The sequence below is a fragment of the Nannospalax galili genome, unplaced genomic scaffold (genome assembly GCF_000622305.1).
Source record: "Nannospalax galili isolate Female #2095 unplaced genomic scaffold, S.galili_v1.0 scaffold1508, whole genome shotgun sequence".
Classification (NCBI taxonomy): domain Eukaryota; kingdom Metazoa; phylum Chordata; class Mammalia; order Rodentia; family Spalacidae; genus Nannospalax; species Nannospalax galili.
In genome coordinates, this window is record NW_008358858.1 from 1,335,445 (window position 1) to 1,356,456 (window position 21,012).

A 21,012-nucleotide genomic window follows, 5' to 3' on the forward strand; every position below is an offset into this window, starting at 1 on the left:
CCTGAGGGTATGCACACTGGAAAGCCTTTACCCAGCATGAGTCATGCCTTCTCTTCCTAGCCTTCCCCAGATTGTATACTTTAGCCCTCCCCAAATCCAGGAGACCATGTGTGATTAGGGCCAAATTACATACAATTGGCTGGATCAGGGTCTCCCTATATCCCCAGGTGGCCTGGAACTCACTATGTAGACCAAGCTGGCCTTGAACTCACTGAGATCCTGCTGCCTCTGCCCCCTGAGTGCTGGGATTAAAGCAGTATGTCACCATGCCCAGCCTTTATTTCATTTCTTGATGGAGCAGAGACTTCCCTCTAAGAATGGGGTCCTGCCAGTCCCTGACCTCTCAGCCTTGAAGGTCACAAGGCAAGGAGCTCCCCCCACTGTCAAAAGTAGCCTGGGCCAGCTGACATAAGGAAGATGAATGCTTGGCTATCCCCTGCCAGAGAAGAAATCAGCTCTGGAGTCCCATCTGGCTCTCTGAGGGAGCCTGGCAGCTTGGGAAACACCTGGTAGGTCAGTCTACATATGCCAGGGCTTGGCAAAGTGGACAAACATCCTCTTAACCTTCCATAGCTATTATCAGAACAAATGGTAAGGCAGGATGTGCAGGAACGGGCGGAACATGAGGATTCCTCACAGCCATATGCATTTATTATAAGAGTTGCTACTGTGGCTTGAATAAGGCTTGTTCCCTCCGAAGTGCCTGTTAAAATGTAATCTGCATTATGAGACATTAGGAGGTGGGGCCTTTCAGAGGTGATTAGGGCTCTCCCTGAATGAATGAATTAACCCATCTGTGGGATTAATGGATTGATTACTGGGTTGATGAGCTACCTTGAGAGTGGATCAGTTCTAAAAGCCCATGTGGCTAGAGCTCTTGGGTGCTTCCTGTCTCACCACGTAAGGGCCCTTGTGACCTTGGACTTGAAACTATTTCTTTCTATGTTACATAATGTCAGGTATTTCATGACAGCAACTCAAAATGGACTAACACAGTGACATTTTACTATGTGCTTTTCTGCATTATAAAAATTCAACTGGGAGTTCTTGAAGAAAGGGCCATCTAGTTCACTCAACATCATACTTCTGAGATTGGATCACCATTGATCACCAGCTATGCCTCCAGCCCTCAAGCTGTTTTTTGAGTTGTTGTTACTATGTACAAGAGAGGGGATAATGATAAAAGAAGATTCAGAAAGAGCAACCTACTCTATTGGTAAAATTATTAAGAGGGCCTGGAGAGATGACTCAGCAGTTAAGAGCATTGGCTGCTCTTGCAGAGGACCTGGGTTCAGTTCCCAGCACCCACATGGCAGCAAACAACCGTCTGTAACTTCAGTCCAGGGGGTCCAACACCATTTTCTGGATGCTGAGGGCACTGTACAAAGGCTGTGCACTTATATACATGCAAGTAAAATACTCATACACATAAATTAAAAATAAATTTTAAAACATATTAAGTATTTAAAACAATGTGGTATCCTCTAGCCCCAAACAAACTGACCAATGAATGGAATGGAATGTCAGGGACCTGTCGTGGCATTTATAGCTGTGTCATTTGAGATGAAGAGAGGAAAGAAAATGCCATAAAATGCCATAAATGGAGTTGGATGAAATTATTATCTAGCCAGGTGTGGTGACACACACCTTTAATACCAGCACTCAGGAGGCAGAGACAATCCAATCTCTGTGGGATAGAGGCCAGCCTGGTTTACACAGTGGGTTCTAGACCAGCTGGGGCTACAGAGAGAGACTTTTTTTAAAAAAAACAAAAACAAAGAACTGCCGGGTGTCGTGGTATGCGCCTTTAATCTCAGCACTTGGGAGGCAGAGGCAGACAGATCTCTGTGAGGCCAGTTTGGTCTACATAATGAGTTCCAGGACAGCTGGGGCTACAGGGAGACCCTGTCTCAAAAAGACCAAAACAAACAAACAAACCCCCCAACCCCCCCAAAAAAACCAAAATAAATCAAATAAAAAACCCATAAAGCTCTAAGGACCGGGGATGTTGCTTACTTGCCTGGCATGTACAAAGCCCTGGGTTCCAACCCCAGAACTGGAAACAAATGGATAAACAAAATCACTAAAAGCTCTAATTAGATAATAAAGATGAAGTATGGGCATTGGAGATGGCTCAGTTAGTGGAAGCACTTGCCACCAAGCGTGATGATCTGTGTTCAATCCAGTTTCCTGGAACCCATGGTGGAAGAAGAGAGCTGATTCCACCAAGTTGTCCTTTGGCTTCTTCACATGTGCTATGGCAGGAATACACACACACACACACACACACACACACACACAAAATGAATGAATGAATAAATGAAGAAAAGAGAGGCATAGGATAGAGCCCAGTTGATAGCTTGCCTAGCCTGTATGAAGCCCTGGGTTTGGTTCCCAGCACAGAATAAATGGGGCACAGTGGTATAAACTGTAATCTCAACACCTGGAAAGTGAACGCAGGAGGATCATTAATTTCAAGATCATCCTCAGCTACATAGAGAGTGTGAGATTAGCTTGGACTCATGACTTTGTCTTAAAAATAAAAATCGTGCTGGGTATGATGGCACATGCCTTTAATCCCAGCCCTTGGGAGGCAGAGGCAGGCAGATCTCTGTGAGATCAAGGCCAGCCTGGTCTACACAGGTCACCCAGTGACTCTGTCTCAAAAAACCCAAAATAATAATTAACTAATTAAGAATAATAATAATAATAACCAAAACCAAACTAAAGCAAAACAACAACAAAACCAACAAGGAAAGAAAAGAAAGGCGCAGCTGGCCATGACAGCACACAGGCCTATAATCCTAGCCCTTGGGAGATGGAGGAAGACCAGGAGTTTAAGGCCAGTCCTCAACATGAGACCCTGTTTCAAACAAAACAAAACAAAACAAAACACAAAGAATTTTTTAAGAGAAAGAAAAAAAGATGGTAAACTTTTTAGACTTCAGAGTTGGAAATGACTTCTTAAGTAAGACAGGAAGAGCATTTAGCAAAAAAGAAAAGACTAGTAAACTTGCCTGTATTGAAAGCAAGAACACTTGTTTGCTCACAGGTTTTGTGCAGACAAATCTCTAGGGCTAAAGGTTATTCTGTCGCTGTGAACCACCTAGGAGAAAGGGCCTTTTAAAATGTGAGGATGGTGCCAGGCGTGGTGGCGCACGCCTTTAGTCCCAGGACTTGGGAGACAGATACAGGCGGATATCTGTGAGTTCAAGGTCAGCCTGGTCTACGTAGTGAGTTCCAGGCCAGGTGGGGGCTACAAGGCGATCCTGTCTCAAAAAGAAAAGGAAATTTCCCTGTCTTTCTCTCTGGAAGAGAGGTACTGAGGAGCAAACCTAGGGCCTATGCATGCTGGGCAAACAAACACTCTGCCACCAAGTTATACCCCCAGTCCTCTTTACAATTTTTATTTTTAAAAAATATTTTATTTAAGCCAGGCATGGTGGTGTACGTCTTTAATCCCAGCACTCGGGAGGCAGAGGCAGGTGGATCTCTGTGAGTTCAAGGCCAGCCTGGTCTACAAAGCAAGTTCCAGGCTAGCTGGGGCTAGAGGGAGACCCTGTTTCAAAAAGACCAAAAAAAATTTATTATTTATTATTTTTATTTTATGTGTATGAGTGTATTGTCTGCATGTGTGTAACTACACCCATGTCATGCAATGTCATTGGAGTCAGGAGAGGGTGTTAGATTCCCCTGGATCTGGAGTTAGGAATAATTGTTAGCTGCCATGTGGGTGCTGGGAATTGAACCTGGATCCTCTGCAAGAGCAGCTGGTACTCTTAACTGCTGAGCCATCTCTCCAGCCCCCTCTTTTCAATTTTTAATTAATTTAGGTTTTGTTCATAGTCCAAGTTGACTTTAAAAATTTTAAAAATATTTATTTTTATGTGTATGAGTGTACTGCATGCTTATATATAAGTGCACCTGCATCGTGCAATGCCCATGGAGGTCAGAAGAGGGTGTCAGATCCCCTGGAACTAGGGTTATGTATGGTTGTTAGTCACCATGTGGGTGCTGGGAACCAAACCTTGGTCCTCTGCAAGAGCAGCCAGTGCTCTTAACCGCTAAGCCATCTCTCCAGCCCCTTACATTTTTTACATTGAGTTATTTTTATTTATGTACATGAGTATTTTGCTTGCATGTATGTAAATGCACCCATGCATGCAATGCCTACAGAAGCCAGGAGAGGAAATCAGATCCATCTGGGACTGAAGTTTTGGACAGTTATTAGCCGCCACATGGGTGCTGGTCTTTTTGAGACAGGGTCTCCCTGTAGCCCAAACTGTCCTGGAACTCACTATGTAGACCAGGCTGGTCTTGAACTCACAGAGATCAGCCTGCCTCTGCCTCCCAAGTGCTGGGACTACAGGTGTGCGCCACCACGCCTGGCCCCTATTTATTTATTTATTTACTTATTTATTTTAATGAATGAAGTCTGGACATCTCAGTCTGGCATTAAAAGCCTTGTCTAAAGGGGGCTGGAGAGATGGCTAGGCAGTTAAGAGCACTGGCTGCTCCTATAGAGGACCTAGGTTCAGTTTCCAGCACCCACATGGTGGCTCACAATTGCCTCTAATTCCAGTTCCAGAGAAATCCAACACCCTCCTCTAACCTCTGTGGGTATTACATGATATGGCTGCACTTCATACATGAAGTGCATAAAATAAAATAAATTACATACAAATAAAATAAAAAAATTTTAAAGTCCTATCTACCTACCTGGCCACTATCTTCCATAGCTTCCATTCAATTCCCCTGCTACAAGTGCTCTCCTGTCACCTTAGACTTCCTTCCCTTTCCTGACAATTCCCATTTCTCTTCCTGTCTTCCTACAGTGTGTGTATGATAACAGGTTTCTTTGATTTATTTAGCCTATCCAGTGGACACCCATTCAAAATCCCAATTTCTTGTCTTTTTCTCCTACATGTCTCTGGAATCTGTGTGCACCTGTGTGTCTGTTATTTATTGGTCTGAGATAGCCGAAGAATGGTTTTTCTTATGGTTTAGAATATTTGGAGAGTAGGTCATTACCTATTTTATCTTGATTCCTCCCAATAACTTTTTGGCCTTTGGCTAAGATCAAGTGTGTATCATCATCTCACTGTCTGGTCCCCTCCCTCTCATCCCTCCTATTGTTAAACTGATTGAGCAATTCATTCAACTTATAGGCATCTAAATCTTCATGGTGAACTGTGATGATACAAAGTTCCATCCTTACACAGTACATTCCTTGGTGATCGACTCCACATATGAGCATGGAGAGGACAAGTGATGTGGTTATGTCATCAGCCATTACCTTTATTCTTCAAGTGGCAGAAAGAAGACCTAGGTCACTGGCAATTGGTCCTGATAATTGGAAAATAAAATGTGGCAAAGCGGATGTGGATTTGGGGAGGGATCCCACCTATTTGTGTTAGTCACAAACTACCACTATATGAAACGTGACATAATCAACTTATAAAGTTTGGTTTTGACTCATGGCTTTAGAGCTTTCAACCATGATTGGGTAGGCCCATTGTTTTTAGGATTCATACTGATGGGAATGTGTGCTCACAAGGAGCAAAAAAGAGGAACGGGCCAGGGTCTCACAATCTCCTTGTATGTGGGAACGTTGTGCACGTGCATGTGGATGCCAGAGATTGATGTTAGGTGTCTCCCTTGATTTAACTCTGATCCTCCTATCTCTACCACTCAGTACTGTGATTTCATTCATGGACCACCACGCCTAGCTCAAATGTCTTTAATTTTTTTGAGACAAGTTCTCACGTATCCCAGCTGGCACTGAACTCTCTGTGTAGCCCAAGATGACCTTGAACTTCTGATATTTCTGCCTCTACCTGTGGAGTGCTGGAATTATAGGCCTGTGTCCCCACGCCTAGGTTATGGGGTACTTGGGATCAAATCCAGGCTTCCTACATGCTAGGTAAGCACTGTAACCAGCTAAACTACATCCCTATCTCTTGGCTCAAATTTATTTTTCGTGTGTGTGTGTGTGTGTGTGTGCACGTGTGTACGTGTGTACGTGTGTGCAGGTGCATATGCATGTGTCAGAGGGTGCCTGTGGAGGCCCAAGGTTGACTTTAGGGTTCTTCTATCCCTCTCCACCTTATTCATTGAGGCAGGGTCTCTCCATTGAACCCAGAGCACACTGATAATGCTAATTTGGCTAGCTAGCTTGTTCTGTGGAATTCCCTGTCCCTGACTTCTGAGTGCTGGAATTACAAGTGGGATTCCATAACCCACTTGGCATTTGTGTAGGTTCTGGGAGTCCAAACTCCAGGTCTTTCCCTTCTGTGACAACCACTTTAATCACTGAGCCATCTCCTCCGCCCTCAATAGTATTTTTCTTAAGACACTTTTTTTACATTTATTTGTGTGTGTGTGTGTGTGTGTGTGCATCCCCTGGAACTCATGTGGAAATCAGAGCACACTGTGCCACCGTCAGTCCTTTCCTTCCACCATGTGGTCTTGGGGGTTGAACTCAGGTTGTCAGGCATGGTGGCAAGTGCCTCTACCTGATGAGCCATCTCACTAACCTGCCCTCACATTGCTCATTCGAACAAATCATCTGATGATGATGGTGAGAAGAATGAAGGATGGCTTTGGAAACTAGTGTTTTCATGAAAATGCAAACTCGGTGACATCTGCAGCAACAGCAGTGATGAGATTTCTCTGTGGAGTCTACCCTGAAGGAAGCTCCTGTTGGCTGTACAAAGAGGTGGGCTTCTGTGTTCAGTGCTGGCTGTGGGCCCAGCTTTGCATCGCTGCTCTCCTGCTCTACCCGCCCCATCCCTCCCACAGCAAGCACCCCCCTTCTGCTCTCTCCTGCTCCTTTCCAGCAAGAGCCTAAACAGCCTTTCTGCCTCTTCCACCTCACCCTTGATGTGTCCTGTGATTTTCTATCCAATAGAAGAAGGAGGGTGGAGTTTTACTTTCCTTGACAGCCAAACATCTACGGGCTTGCTCCAGGCTCCACCTCCCACACATCTACCACCTAGTGTGGACTCCACAGCTTTTCCTCAGATGCTGTTTTTCCATCCCAGGAGCTGACCTCGTTGTTCTAGGGTTGGAACCATCATTTAAGACAATACTTGCCAGTTAGGAGTTGATGGCAGTTTTGCGTTTGTGGCTAGAGGAGTCAGCTTGTCCCATTGTCCTTTGTCACGAAGATGATTTTAATAGCCACCTTCCTCCCCTTTGAGTCTGAACATGGCTGAAAGCACAGAAGTGTGCCTGGTATGGCACACATGAACACAGCCTGGAGAGTCACTGGTTTAGTTGCTGTTGTTTATGGGAAGTGCCAGGACATGGCTCTGCTTCCTGCTCTGGCAGAATAGCATGACATTTGGCTCCATCAAGCCCCTATCATAGGTTGCCACACAAACATTGCCTGTCTGGTGCTGTCACTTCCCGGCAGTGAACAATGACTCCACATTGCCGCAGAATGCTCTCACACCGACCCTCTTGTGGCAGCTGAATCAGTCTTCGAAAAGCAAATGTACAGCTGGAGTCATTCTTTGGGAGACACAGGCAGGAACAAAGCCAGCATAGCTTATCTGAACACCAAACACGGCCCTAGGCCCTAGAAGCATCACTGCACTGTTCTGACAGCGGTGGAACTGGCCCCCTCCCTACTCACAACTACTTGTCACAACCATACAGGTGCCTTCCTGTCCTTTCTGCATCCAACACCATGAAGTGGGGAAGGTGGCAGCAGTGACTTTTTTTTTTTTTTTTTTTGGTCTTTTTGAGACAGGGTCTCCCTGTAGCTCCAGCTGGCCTGGAACTCACTTTGTAGACCTGGCTGGCCTTGAACTCAGAGATCCGTCTGCCTCTGCCTCTCCAGTGCTGGGACTAAAGGCATGTGCCACCATGCCTGGAACAGAGACTTTTTTTTTACCAAGCACTGACTGGCTTCGCACCATGGCACTGTCCACTGGATATGACCACATCATCTCAGCAAACAAGCTAAGCAGCTATCTTTCTAGTTTTTTTCCCCCCTCACTATATTAGTGTGTTCTTGGTCACCCACCTACCTCCAAGGAGCCTCAATTTCCCCCATTATTAAAATGAATTTAATAGAGACCAATCTGAGGAGATTTCTATATCCTCAAGATAGACTGTCCTGGGGCTGGAGACATAGCTGATTGGTTAAGAGCACTGTCTGCTCTTGCAGAGGACTGGGTTTTGATTCCTAGCACCCACATGGTTGCTAACAACAGTCCATAACTCCAGTTCCGGGGGAATCCAACACCCTCTTCTGATCTTTGAGAGCTATGCACGATACAGGTGCACTTACATACATGCAGACAATACACCCAGACACATTAAAAATAAAAATAATAAAACAGTTTTTAAAAGTCTATCGTTTGTTAGAACAAAATGTTTCTTCAGATGCACATTAGGAACACCTAGTAATCACTCTAATAGCCAACTAATATTTATTTATATCTACTGTGTATTTCACACTGCAAGGAGATCATTGTGATGGTGTAGCAGATTATAGGTTACTCAGAAATTTTTTTGAAAGTTATTAACAATAGCTATTTCACATTTTAAATGACAAATGCTTGTACATTACTTGGGATATTATGAAAAATAGGAATTTAAATATAACAGAGGGATAAAAAGTGAACTCCATCCACACATTAGGTTTGGGAAGGACTAGCTAGAACAAATGATGTGGACTTAGGGGAGCATGGTGGCACACCCCCTTTAATCCCAGCCCGAGGGAGGCAGAGGCAGGCAGATCTCTATTATATGGAGGCCAGCCTGGTCTACATAGCAAGTTCCAGGTCAGCTGGGGCTAAAGGAAGACTGTCTCAAAACAAAAATGATGTGTACTTTCCTTTTAGAAGGAAATCCTTCTGGAACCTTCTAGCTTTCGAAGTGTTATCCTGACAGGGAAATGTTACATAAATCTAAACTGACCATTACATTGATTACTTGTAGAGGAGAAAGACGCCAGGCTCTCGAAATGACCATTTCTGATTCTCACAAAGTAGAATAATAAATAAGCTGTTAGGGTCACACACTCTAGAGTACTTGCTCAGGAGCACTGAGGATGGAGTAGTGAAGGATCTAGGTCACGTGCTTCCCAATTTGTCCTGCTTACATATTGATGAGACACCTATATGCTTCCATGTCACCACACCGCAACACCCCTGAATAAAATGCTGCTCCTAGGCACAATACGCTTGGTAAATTTTTTTGCTTACTGGCATCTTCATGGAGGCTCTCCCTCCCTTCCTGTGTGTAATAAAAAACAATAGAATCTATAATTTCACAGGCCTCAGAATTCTATTTTCGTTCCCTTGCACACTTATCAGATTTCAGAATTTTGTATTGCTTCCCCCCACCCCTCAGTGATTCATCCGTCCTGCATCTTAACAGTAGAGAATAAGGTTCTGTGCGCCAGTGCATCTGCGTGCAGGAGCCGAGGTTATCTCCAGACAACCCTTTCAGCTTCACACCAGCAGGTTTTAAAATTGCTCAGTATTTTAGAAACACCATCATCTCAGCATATTAAATATTAAAGAACTCCCTCCGCGCCAGAGCCTTAAAGTTACGCTCTGCAAAATCCGTACGAGCGTTTCCATGGTGCAGAACGAAAGTTACGGCAGGGTTTTTCGGGAGCAGCACGACTATAAACGTCACTCCCGCAGGGCCTTGCACAAGGGCCCATTTGCTGTGAAATATTTTGAAAACAAAGCTGGAGCGGGGACAACGCAGAGCGCCAAACAGGCAGAAACAGGCACCAGCCGAACGCGGTGGCAGGAGAGGATGAAGGCTTCTGGAAACCGCAGCTAGGGGGAACCATGGCAACCGAGAGCGGAACCCGGGGGCCGTGCCCTTGGTCCCCCGAGTTGGGAGACCCCGGAGGGCGAAAGCAGCGACCTCCAGAAAGACAGCTCCCTTCAGCTTCCCAGACCAAAAACTAGACGGAGAGCGCCAGCCCGCGGCACAAGCCTGACTACCGTTTAGCCTTATCTCACCGCCAGCGCGCCCCAGCCGCTCCCAGAGCCGCCCTTTATAGCCAGTCCCCCGAGTCCCGCCCTAGCAACCACCCCTAGCAACGCCTCGCCCTCGTGCTTTGCGGTCTTATTGCCCTCTGGCAAGCCTTTCCGGTCCCTTCCCCCGCGCTAGTTTCTCGCTACCGTCAGGCCACGTGACAGGCCTCCGGCGAGGGGCGGGGCGCAGCCGGGAGAGGCCTGGCGTCATCATACTGCGACGCGATGCTGGCGGCGCCTAGTGTTTGTCGCGATCTGGAGGCTTGACCAGCAAGCAAGATGGCCGAGCCTGGAGTGCTGGCGTGGCTTCGCGGTCCGGGAACCCGGTGCAAGGCGCTGCCGTGCGCCTCGGCGAGGTGCTCGGTGCGGGACGTTATCTCTCGACACTGTCAAAACCAGGTGAGCACTGCGGTTTCGGGAAAGAGGGGGAAAGATACAGGCCAGGCCAGGCTGTGTGCTGGCGGGCAGGGGGGTTGAGATCGAGTTTTCTCTAAGTTTTCAGATGCTTCAAAGTCATTCAGACCATCTTTGCTGTTGTCTTGCTGCGGTAGTTGTTCCCGTCTCTCCATCGAAAGAGAAATGACAGTTACGGGAGCTAGTCCTGCCTTGAGTTAGAAAGGCTGAGATTGGTTGTTTAGCCCTACATGATGTCTTTGATTATGATGTCCTTACATTCATATTATGGTCAGGGTTATGCATTTTTGTCCACTGATCACAAAACCCTGCTTAGTTTCAACCTACAGAAGTAGGTCTTAGCCAAACCCAGGCCAAAGGACAGTTAGAGACGGTCGTGGATTCCAGTGATTACTGGATTTGTCTGGTCGTTGGTCAGGGCCAACCACTCACAGGTAACGTCATAGGTTCTTGGACCTGTTATTTAGATACTTTCACTAATCTTTTGTTCTAGCTATGTGTATTTATGAAAACCTGTCAAGGACTTTGAAAGTCGTGTGCCTTTTTTTTTTTTTTTTTTTTTCCCGAGACTGGGTCTCCCTGTAGAGAGAGAAGACTGCAGGTTCTCCATGCTGTGATGTAGGTCGCAGTAGGAAACTTGCACATGAAACGCATCATGTGGAAGATTGACTACTCTAGTCATATTAAACTCAACAAATGCTAATTGAACCCACTGTCTATTTGTAACTAGAGTAATAAACGTATTAATAAAAGCTAGGCCCCTAATAGTAAGAAACTCACAGTGGGGCTGGAGAGGTGGCCCAGTAGTTAAGAACATTGGCTGATCTTGCAGAAGACCCAGGTTCGAATCCCAGCACCCACATGGCAGCTAACAACTGTCCGTAACTCCAGTTCCAGGGGATTGGACAGCCTCTTCTGTCTTCCATGGGCATTGCACGACACGGGTGCACTTACATGCAGGCATAACACTCATACACATAAAAAATTAAAATAATAAATAAAATATTTTAAAAAACAGTGTTTCATGAAAGGCATTAAAAATTATATAAACACACATGTGTATATCATTGAAAAAAAATCTTGCATTTGTCTCTAGGAAATTCCTGTGGATTGTTTCTTTGTGAAATGCAATGGAGTCCTCATTGGCACCAATGACACAGTGCAGCATGGAGCTGTTTACAGTTTGGAGCCAAGACTTCATGGTGGGAAAGGAGGTAGGACAGGAATGTCAATGGCTTATTGTGACATGGCTCAGGTATGGAGGTCAGAGGTTAAATTTAAGGAGTCAGTTCTGTCTTTCCTGTGTGAGTTCTAGGAATCTAACTTGGGTCATCAGGCTTATACAACAAGAGCTTTTATCTGCTGAGCCATCTCAGTGGCCCCAGTTGATTTTTAAACACAAAGTAGGTATAGATGCTACTGGTAGCTAGTTTGGTTATAGCAAACTTGTACTTGAAGGGGAAGACTAAGATTTCCTACAGTGAGCCACCTTATAAATGAATATCACATACTTCTAATTTTGTATGTGTAGTGTATATATGTATGTGTTCCGTGGGTGAGTGCATGTGGAGGGCAGAGGTCGATGTGGCAGCTTCTTCAGTTGCTGTTCAGCATGTTTTTGAGGGTTTCTTACTGGGCCTGAAGCTCATCAGTTCAGTTAGGCTGGTCAGCTAATGAACCTCAGGGCTCTTCCTCTTTAGTTGCTGGGTGACAGACATGCATCCCTGTGCCCAGGTGTTTTGTGGGTGTTGAGGAGACTCGGTTCCTTGTGCTTGCACAGCAGGCACTTCACCAACTCAGCTGCCTCCCCAGAATCTAGGAATCTTGGGTTAAATCTTTTGCCTTTGTTGCCTGATGAAAACCTTGATATCCATCTCCTTACAATAAAGAGAGAATGGAAGAAAAAGAATGTGGAGTTCATCTTCAGTCTTGTAACGTGAACTGTTGTCACAAACTGGCCTTGCATCCATCCTTGGCATCCTTACTCCACTTAATCCAAATCTATTGGTTTCAGGTTTTGGGTCTATGCTTCGAGCTCTAGGTGCTCAGATTGAGAAGACAACCAACCGAGAAGCCTGCCGGGATCTCAGTGGAAGGAGACTACGGGATGTCAATCATGAAAAAGCGTAAGATACCTACTTTGTAGTCATTTTTTGTTTGTTGTTTTGTTTTTAAGAAAACAAATTGTCCTCTCAATAGTGGGCTATACACTATGCATATTGGAAATATAAGCTTAAAATATTTCCACTCTAGCTGAGTATAGTTGCTCCTGATCTTAATCCTAGCACTTAGGAGGCAGAGGCATGCAGATCTCTGTGAGATCCTGGCCAGCCAGAGCTATATAGTAAGACTCTGTCTCAAAAAAAAAAACTTATTTTTTTTGCGGGGAGGGGTGGGTATCTTTTTTGAGACAGGGTCTCTCTGTAGCCCCAGTTGGCTTGGAACTCATGATGTAGACCAGGCTGGCCTTGAACTTACAGAGATCCACCTGCCTCTACCTCCCAAGTGCTAGAACTAAAGGCGAGCGCCACCACACCTGGTTTTTTTTTCTCACTCTTATTATGGGATTTAACTTTTACCGAATTTTAATAATGCTTAGTTTGTCTATTGTAATATGGTGACATTAACTATGTCACACCTTTCTGGGAAAATACTACAGTATGAGTAGGAGTTTATTGTCTAGGAAGCGTTTTCTGTATAGTGGTGAATGCATAGGGGAGAGTTCTAGGAAATACCTTGTTAACTGAGTTTCTTATGTGAGCATCGAAGAGGGTGTGCAGAGAAGCCTAGGTGATAGAGTTGATCGGATTGGGAACTTCGATATTTATGCAGGTGCCCACTTGTGAAACATGGCATAGTTTCACAGTAAACACTTTTATAAGTAGTGGCATGCTTAAAACAACAGTTGAGTAACAGGGCGCAGCTCAGTGGTGGAGCACTTGCTGAAGGTGCTGGGTTTGAACCCTACAACCACGATGCCTCTCCCAGTAGTATAGTAGCTCTATTATCAAGTTTATTATGTCGTGTACAAAATTGCTCTGTGCTTTTATGCTACTGGTAGCCATTGTAGTTAGGGTGTGTGTGTGTGTGTGTGTGTGTGTGTGTGTGTGTGTGTGAGTGATACATCTGGGACCACCTTCATACCTGTGGTTTGTCACTGATCTGAATGCTGTATGACACAGGACTGTAGGTAGGAGCCTGTGTACACTACTGTATCCATCTGTTACATCCCCCCTTTCCCCTTCCCCAGAATGGCTGAGTGGGTAAAACAGCAAGCTGAGCGAGAGGCTGAAAAGGAGCAGAAGCGCCTGGAGCGACTGCAGCGCAAGCTTGCAGAACCGAAGCCCTGTTTCACTAGCCCTGACTACCAGAGGCAGTGCCATGAAATGGCTGAGCGTCTGGAAGATTCTGTCCTCAAAGGTGAGAATGTGGATTCTTCAGTGTGCTCTTCAGACACCCTTGAAGCCATCAGCTTCAGACCGATCCAGGGCATAGAAGAGTGACTCTTCAGCACTTTGAGGGAGGCCGATGACACTTTAGAACCTCTCCCCTTAAAAATAAACACAGGATGTTTTATCACATGTTGACACCCCCCCACCCACCCACACACTCAACAAAACATGTAGGCAACATTTGACATGTTTAGCCCTTCAATTTCATAGGCCCATGGGCCCCAGGTATGAATACCTATTCTCATTTTCTGCAAGGATAGGGTAAGTCTTAAGAGTTGTGTGTACCTCAGTATATTCTTAAAGCACTGTAATCTTAGGACCACATAAAATTTTGGTATGAAGAAATTAAACCCAGTGGATGAGGAACAACCAAAACTAAACATTTATGAAAATGCCATAAGGAAACCTGTTACATTATATGCTATTTTAAATTTTTTGGAAAAAAATTTTTTTGTGTGTATGAGTGCATGTATGTAAATGCTTACATGTATATAAATGTACCCATGTCGTGCAGTGCCCCTAGAGGTCAAAAGAGAGTGTCAAATTCCCCTTGAATGAGTTTACAAATGGTTGTTAGATAGATAGAGGCTGGAGAGATGGCTCAGTGGCTAAGAGCACTGGCTGTTCTTGGAGAGGACTTTGGTTCTGTTCCCAGCATCCATATAGGGGCTAACAGAGGTCCTTAACTCCAGTTCTAGGGGATCCTACACCCTCTTCTGGTCTCCACAGGCATTGTACCTACAGATGTAGTTACATACATGCAGTCAAAACAGCCACATAAAATAAAAATAAATAATAAAATTTGTAATTAGGTATGCAGGCTGCCTCCAGCAAGACGGTATCAGCAGAAATCAGTGAGACTCGGAAAAGGCCTAACAAATCAAAACCAGACCATGGAGCCAGCACAAAGAGAAGGAAATGTTTTTGGTGAGTACTTTCCATCTTCATTCCAAATCAGTTTTTGTGGACCTAATGATATGTTTCCATCTTGTCTGTTTGCACAAGCATCTTTTCTCCTTCCCATTCCCCTCCTTGATTTTCTCCTTGAGATAGGGTTTTGCTCCATGTGCCAGGCTGCCTTTGATCTTGGGATACTGCACCAGGCTCCTCTGCTTAGATCACAGATAATTGACTTGGGCCGCCATGCCTGTGGCTTGCACAAGCACATTTTAAGTAGTGTGAGCTGGGAGCTCAGAATTTCGAGTGCGTCAATCTTCAGGTTTTGTTGATTGACACATTGTACACACCAGTGCTGCCTGTGTACTAAATTAATTTGTATATGTGTTTATGTGTATGTACATGGCATGTGTGTGGAAGTTGGTGTTGCTGTCTTCCTCCCTTGCTTGCCATCTGTTTCTTTTTAAATTTCTATTTTTTGCTGGGCATGGTGATGCACACCTTTAATCCCAGAGGCAGGCAGATCTCTGTGAGTTCAAGGCCAGCCTGGTCTACATAGCGAGTTCCAGGACAGCTGGGGCTACAGGGAGACCCTGTCTCAAAAAGACCGAAAAAAAAAAAAAATTCCATATTTTGATTTATTTATTTTATTGTGTATGAGTGTTTTGCTGCATGTGCGTAAGTGCACCTGAGCACTGGAAGTGCCTGCGGATCGTTTTCTGGCTCTCTGGTTGCCAGCTCCAGTCCTTTGGGACAAGTTTTAGAAAATGGTATGTGCCAGTGAGTCTTGTTCCCGTGTTGGTCTTCCCTTTGGGGATAGAAAGATAATTAACCAAAGACCATGTAGCTCTAGAATTCGACAGAGAATTGTGTGTTTGTTCTGAAATGGGAATTATATTTCCTTAAGAGAAAAAGTACTAAGTATTACCTGTATTTTTTTTTTTTTAAGCTTGAGGAAAAATTTATTAGAGTTCAAAAGAAAAGGTCAGACAACTGTAAATCTCTGCAGCTGCTGGAGGATGAAGATGGGGAAGAGAGAAAAAGGCATGCTGTTTGAGTTAAGTGGTGGAGGTGACTACATGGCAGGGACAGGAGCCTTCGAAAAAGTGAAAAAATCCGAAGCACCAGAGGAAGCAGTTTAGGCTTGACCAGGGTCCGAAAGAAAAAGAAGAAAAAAGGAAGCTTGTTTTTTAAAATAGTTTCTACGTTTATTAGATTTATTGTGTGTATTTGGGCCTAAGCTTATGGAGGTCGGGACAATTTGTGAGAGTTTTTTCCTTTAACCGTGTTGATCCTGGGGTTTGAACTTAGGTTGTTATGTTTGGTGGCAAGTGTCTACCTGCTGAGCAATCTTACTGGCCTCTGTATTTTTTTTTTTTAAGTCAGATTTATTGAGGTATAATTTATATATAGTAAAAATTTGCCCTTTTTGGTTCATCAGTTCTGTGAGTTTTGAAAAATACAGTCATGTAACTACTGGTACAGTCAAGATAGAAAGATTCCTTATGGGCAGTAGTTCCCGTGAGCCCTCAGCTATGTCCCTTCCTCCAGTCCTGTGTTCTGGGAATCTCTTAGACCATGTGATGCTTGTTCCTCTGGGTTAGCTTTCCCAGTGTGTCATAGCACCTTTAGGACCTGACTGCTTTTGCCCAATGTTTGCTTTTTATTTATTTTTATTTTATGTGTCTCAGTGTTTTGCCTCCATGTATGTAAGTGCATGCCTACAGATGCCAGAATAGGGTGTTGGATCCACTGGAACTGGAGTTAACATATGGTTGTTAGCTACCATATGGGTGCTGGGAATCCAAACTGGGCTCTCTGCAAGAGCAGCCAGTGCTCTCTCAACTGCAGAGTCATTTCTCCAACCCATTATGCTTTTTTTTTTTTTTCTTTTTTTAATGGAGATCGTGGTTTTTTGTTTTTTTTTTTTGAGACAGGGTCTCCCAGTAGCCCCAGCTGGCCTGGAACTCACTATGTAGACCAGGCTGGCCTTGAACTCACAGAGAACCGCCTGCCTCTGCCTCCCAAACGCTGGGATTAAAGGCATGCGCCACCATGCCCAGCTAATGGAGATCTTTTTAAAAATATTTTTTTTATTTTTATTAGTATATGCTTGCATGTATGTGAGTGCACCTTTGTCATGCAATGCCGAGGTCAGAAGAGGGCTTCAGATTCCCCTGGAACTAACTGGAGTTAAGGACGGTTGGTAGCTGCCATGTGGGTGCTGGGAATTGAGCCTGGGTCCTCTGTAAGAAAGTGAGTGCTCTTAACCACTGAGCCATCTCTCCAGCCCCCCATTATGCTTTTTAAGATGCATCCATGGTTTTTTTTTTTTTTTTTTTTTTTTTTTGATCATCCTTCCTCTACCTTCCAAGTGCTAGAATTACAGGCAGGCACTGACCACCACACTGAACTCTTTAATTACTTTTGATTTCCAAGTTGCATGGATGTTCCAATTTGTCCATTCTCCATAACAAATTGAGGACTTTGTAGTTAGGGCGGGTATATAAAGTGTAGCGTTTCCTCTACTTTCTTCCCCCTTTCTTTCTTCCCCTCTCTCATTCTTTGATTTGTTCTTTGAATCTCATTCTGTAGCCCACACTGGGCTCAAATTTGCAGTGATCCTATGGCCTCAGCTTCCTAGAGTATTGGGATTACTACGCGTGCGCGTGCCTGCTCCCATACTGGAGTTTGAACTTAGGGCCTCACATGTGGTCAACAAGCACTTTACCACTGAACTACACCCCTGGTCCTGAAGATTTTCTTTCTAGCTTTATTTTGGTCTCTAATTGCCAACAGTTGGAATTAATACAGGACTTGAAAGTATCAAGCAAAATCAATTTTAAGAGATTCACAACTTTTAAAAAAAAGTTCTAGCAAAATAAGAGAGCATGCATGCAAGGGAGCATGTGAGTGTATGTCCAGCAGGAGAGGCTAGAGAGCCAGCGCAAGCACATTGTACGCCTGCTGGATCTTTGGAATGGTGGGCTGTGATCTCTTCTGTTTATACATCTGGAATATTTTCCTGATATTTTCCTACTTGCCATCTCAAGCTAGCACATGCTTTGATTATTCAGACAGAAACTCTTCTGGACAGTTCACAACCCAGATAGAAGCAGTTCTAAGTGGTGTCAGACCTTTCTGTTGCTTCCCACAGGCTGGGCATGGAAGGATTGGAGGCTGCCTCAGAATCCAACTCTGGAAGCTCTGATGATGAGAATGAAGAAGCTCCTGGTACTTCAGGACTGAGCTGCTGTGCTCCAGAAAGTGGCAGGGATGACATGGAGGTGGCAGTTGGCTGTCCTCGAAGTCCTCGGGGTACAGGAGAATTGAGCACAGATTCTGAATCAACCCCAAAATCTCAGAATTCTGAGGCTGACCCTGGGCAGTGTATTTTCGAGGACACATGTGCTGAGCTGGGAGAGACATCTACGAAGGATCGGAGTGAGGGGAAGATGATCATAGAAACAGAGGAGCCTCTTGGGAGAAGGGAGACAGAGAATCCTGAGGCTATAGAAAAGGACACAGTTGGTGCTGGCTTGAAGGACCAAGAGACAGAAGAAATGAGTGAAGGCCACAAAACTACCATGGTAGCTTCTGGAAATGATGGGAAAAACATTCCTGTTACCAAACCAGAGGGAAGCTCTTTCGGAGACATGGTGTGTTGAGGTTTCGTTTTTGTTTGTTACTGGGTCTTGTTATGTAGCTCTGGCTGACCTGGAACTTGCTGTGTAGATCAGGCTGGCCTCAAACTGGAGATGATCCTTTTACCTCTGTTTCATGAGTGCTGAGATTACAGGCATTTGGTATAAGATCTTTTTTTTTTTCTTTTGGTCTTTTTGAGACATGATCTCCCTATAGTCCCAGCGAGCACAGCACTTACTATGTAGACCAGGCTGGCCTCAATCTCACAGAAATCTGCCTGACTCTGTCTCTCAAGTGCTGGGAAAGGTGTGGGCCACCATGTCCAGCTAAAACCTGTCCTTTTTAATTTTAATTTTGAGACAGAGTCTTACTTCTGTCTGCCAAGCTGGTCTAGAACTCAATGTGGAGTTCAGGCAGGCCTTGAAGTCAGGGCAATCCTCCTGTCTCAGCCTTCCAGGTACTGGAATTTTAGAAGTAAGCCACTCTTGTCATTAAATTAAACTCTTTAAAAAAGCCGGGTGTGGTGGTACATGCCTTTAATCCCAGCACTTGGGAGGATCTCTGTGAGTTCAAGGCCAGCCTGGTCTACATAGTTCCAGGACACCTGGGGCTACAGGGAGACCCTGTCTCAAAAAGACCAAAAAAAAACTTTTTTAAAAAAGTCGTTTTCAAGATGGGCTTGGTGGCATACACACTTTTAATCCCAACACTCAGGAGGTGAAGGGAGGAGGATCAAAAGTTCAAGATCATCCTTGGTTCCATATGAAGTTAAAGGCCAGCCTGGGGTACGTGAGACCCTTTTCCCCCCAAATTCATTTTATTATACATGTTTTCCCATAAATAATTGATTATTCCCTATCTTCAGTGGAATGAATTCCATCAAAAATCTATAATGTTTACTCAGAGCTAATGGTCTGCTATTTAGAATAGGTGAAACTTAAACTCGGGTATCAGGACCTTCTCTACTCCCAGTAAACAAGCAATGATGTATGATTGCTCTTTTCTAGGGAGGGACACTGGAGTCTTTCCTGCTAAGGACTAATTTGATCTCACACCATCTCTAGTGTTTTAGGCCTTTGTTTTTTTTTCTTTTGAGATATTCCCCCCTGTATAGCTGGCTTCAAACTCTTAATCCTCTTGCCTCAGATTTCCAAGTACTGAGATTGAAAGCCATGTGTGCCGGGCATGGTGGCACACGCCTTTAATCCCAGCACTTGGAAGGTAGAGGCAGGTGGATCTTTGTGAGTTCAAGGCCAGCCTTGTCTACATAGTGCATTCCAGGACAGCTGGGGCTACAAGGAGACCCTGTTTCAAAAAAAAAAAAAAAAAAAAAGCCATGTGCTACTATGCCAAGTTTAGACATATAATTTTTATGTTGCATGTATTCATGAGTTGTTTTATGCTGATTCTAGCCTTAGAAAAATGAATAACAAATTAAACAAAACAAGCTCGGTGGCACACACACTCAGGAGGCAGAGGCAGCTGAATCTCTGAGAGATCGAGGCCTGGTCTCCATAGTGAGTTCAGGCCAACTGGAGCTATAAGGAGACCCTGTCTTGAGAAAAAAAAAAAGTTTGAAGCTGGGAGTGGTGGCACACGTCTGTAATATCCTATCATTTGGGAGGCTGAGGCAGGAGTATTGCTCTAAGTTCAAAGCCTGGATTACATAGTGAAGCTGTCTCAAAAAGCCAAAAATAGATTTAGTTATGGTGGTGCACATCTGTAATGCCAGCCCTTGGGCAGAGACAGGAGGATCAGGAGTGCTGCATAAGCAAGTACAAGCTAGATTTGACTGTATGAGACCCCATCTTGGAAGAAAAAACATCTGTTGAGGTGTTCTGTCCTTGTCCCCTGCCTTAAATGTTTGAGTATATAGATGGTTGGCTTATGTGCATTGAAAATGCATGTGGGTGGGATCTAGATGGCGGTTCAGTAGCAAGGGGAGGGCATAGTAAACAACAGTTCCTTGAAAAATGGAAGGCAGTTGGCAATTAGAGTCTTCATTCAAGAGGTAGGGGCTCTTTTTAAATACTTCGCTTTTTCCCTCAGGCTCTCCATCAGGAAGCTCTGGATTTGTTAGCTTTCAGTTCCTCGGCAGAGCTGGAGTTGCTGGGTTTGGAGAGGCTCAAGTGTGAACTGATGGCCCTTGGACTGAAGTGTGGGGGCACCCTGCAGGAACGTGCAGCCAGACTCTTCTCTGTCAGAGGCCTGGCAAAGGAACACATCGACCCAGCTTTATTTGCCAAGCCTTCGAAAGGGAAGAAGAAATGAATCTCATCTGAGCTCTTTCTTTCCTACCACTGACTCCTGCCTGATGTGGACTCGTGGCCAATATTCCTGTTGATATTAAAAGCCAGTTTTAAAATAACTTAGGTCTAACTAATCTCTTTTTCATTGTTATATTTATAGAATTATGTGTGAAACTTTCTAGGCTTAAAGCTTTCTATTTCTTTTTGGTGTTTTTGAGGCCAGACTGGTCTGGAACTTCCTATGTCATTCAGGCTGGTCTCAATCCTCCTGTCTCAGCCTCCCTAGTGTTGAGATTACAAGTATAAGCCATCCTATTTTCTTTGACAGAAAATTTTCTGGTAGTA

The 21,012-nt window shown here is 44.6% G+C and overlaps 1 protein-coding gene across 1 annotated transcript; it reads left to right on the forward strand.

Annotated features, from left to right (window-relative positions):
- The first annotated feature begins 10,264 nt into the window (after window positions 1-10,264).
- Sde2 (SDE2 telomere maintenance homolog) lies at window positions 10,265-20,786 on the forward strand. Its single transcript, XM_008822378.2, has 7 exons — window positions 10,265-10,409; window positions 11,521-11,638; window positions 12,439-12,550; window positions 13,675-13,844; window positions 14,689-14,803; window positions 17,931-18,432; window positions 20,468-20,786. Exons 1-7 carry the CDS (start codon window positions 10,290-10,292, stop codon window positions 20,687-20,689), a joined length of 1,359 nt encoding a protein of 452 aa, XP_008820600.1. The 5' UTR covers window positions 10,265-10,289; the 3' UTR covers window positions 20,690-20,786.
- The last annotated feature ends 226 nt before the right edge of the window (window positions 20,787-21,012 follow it).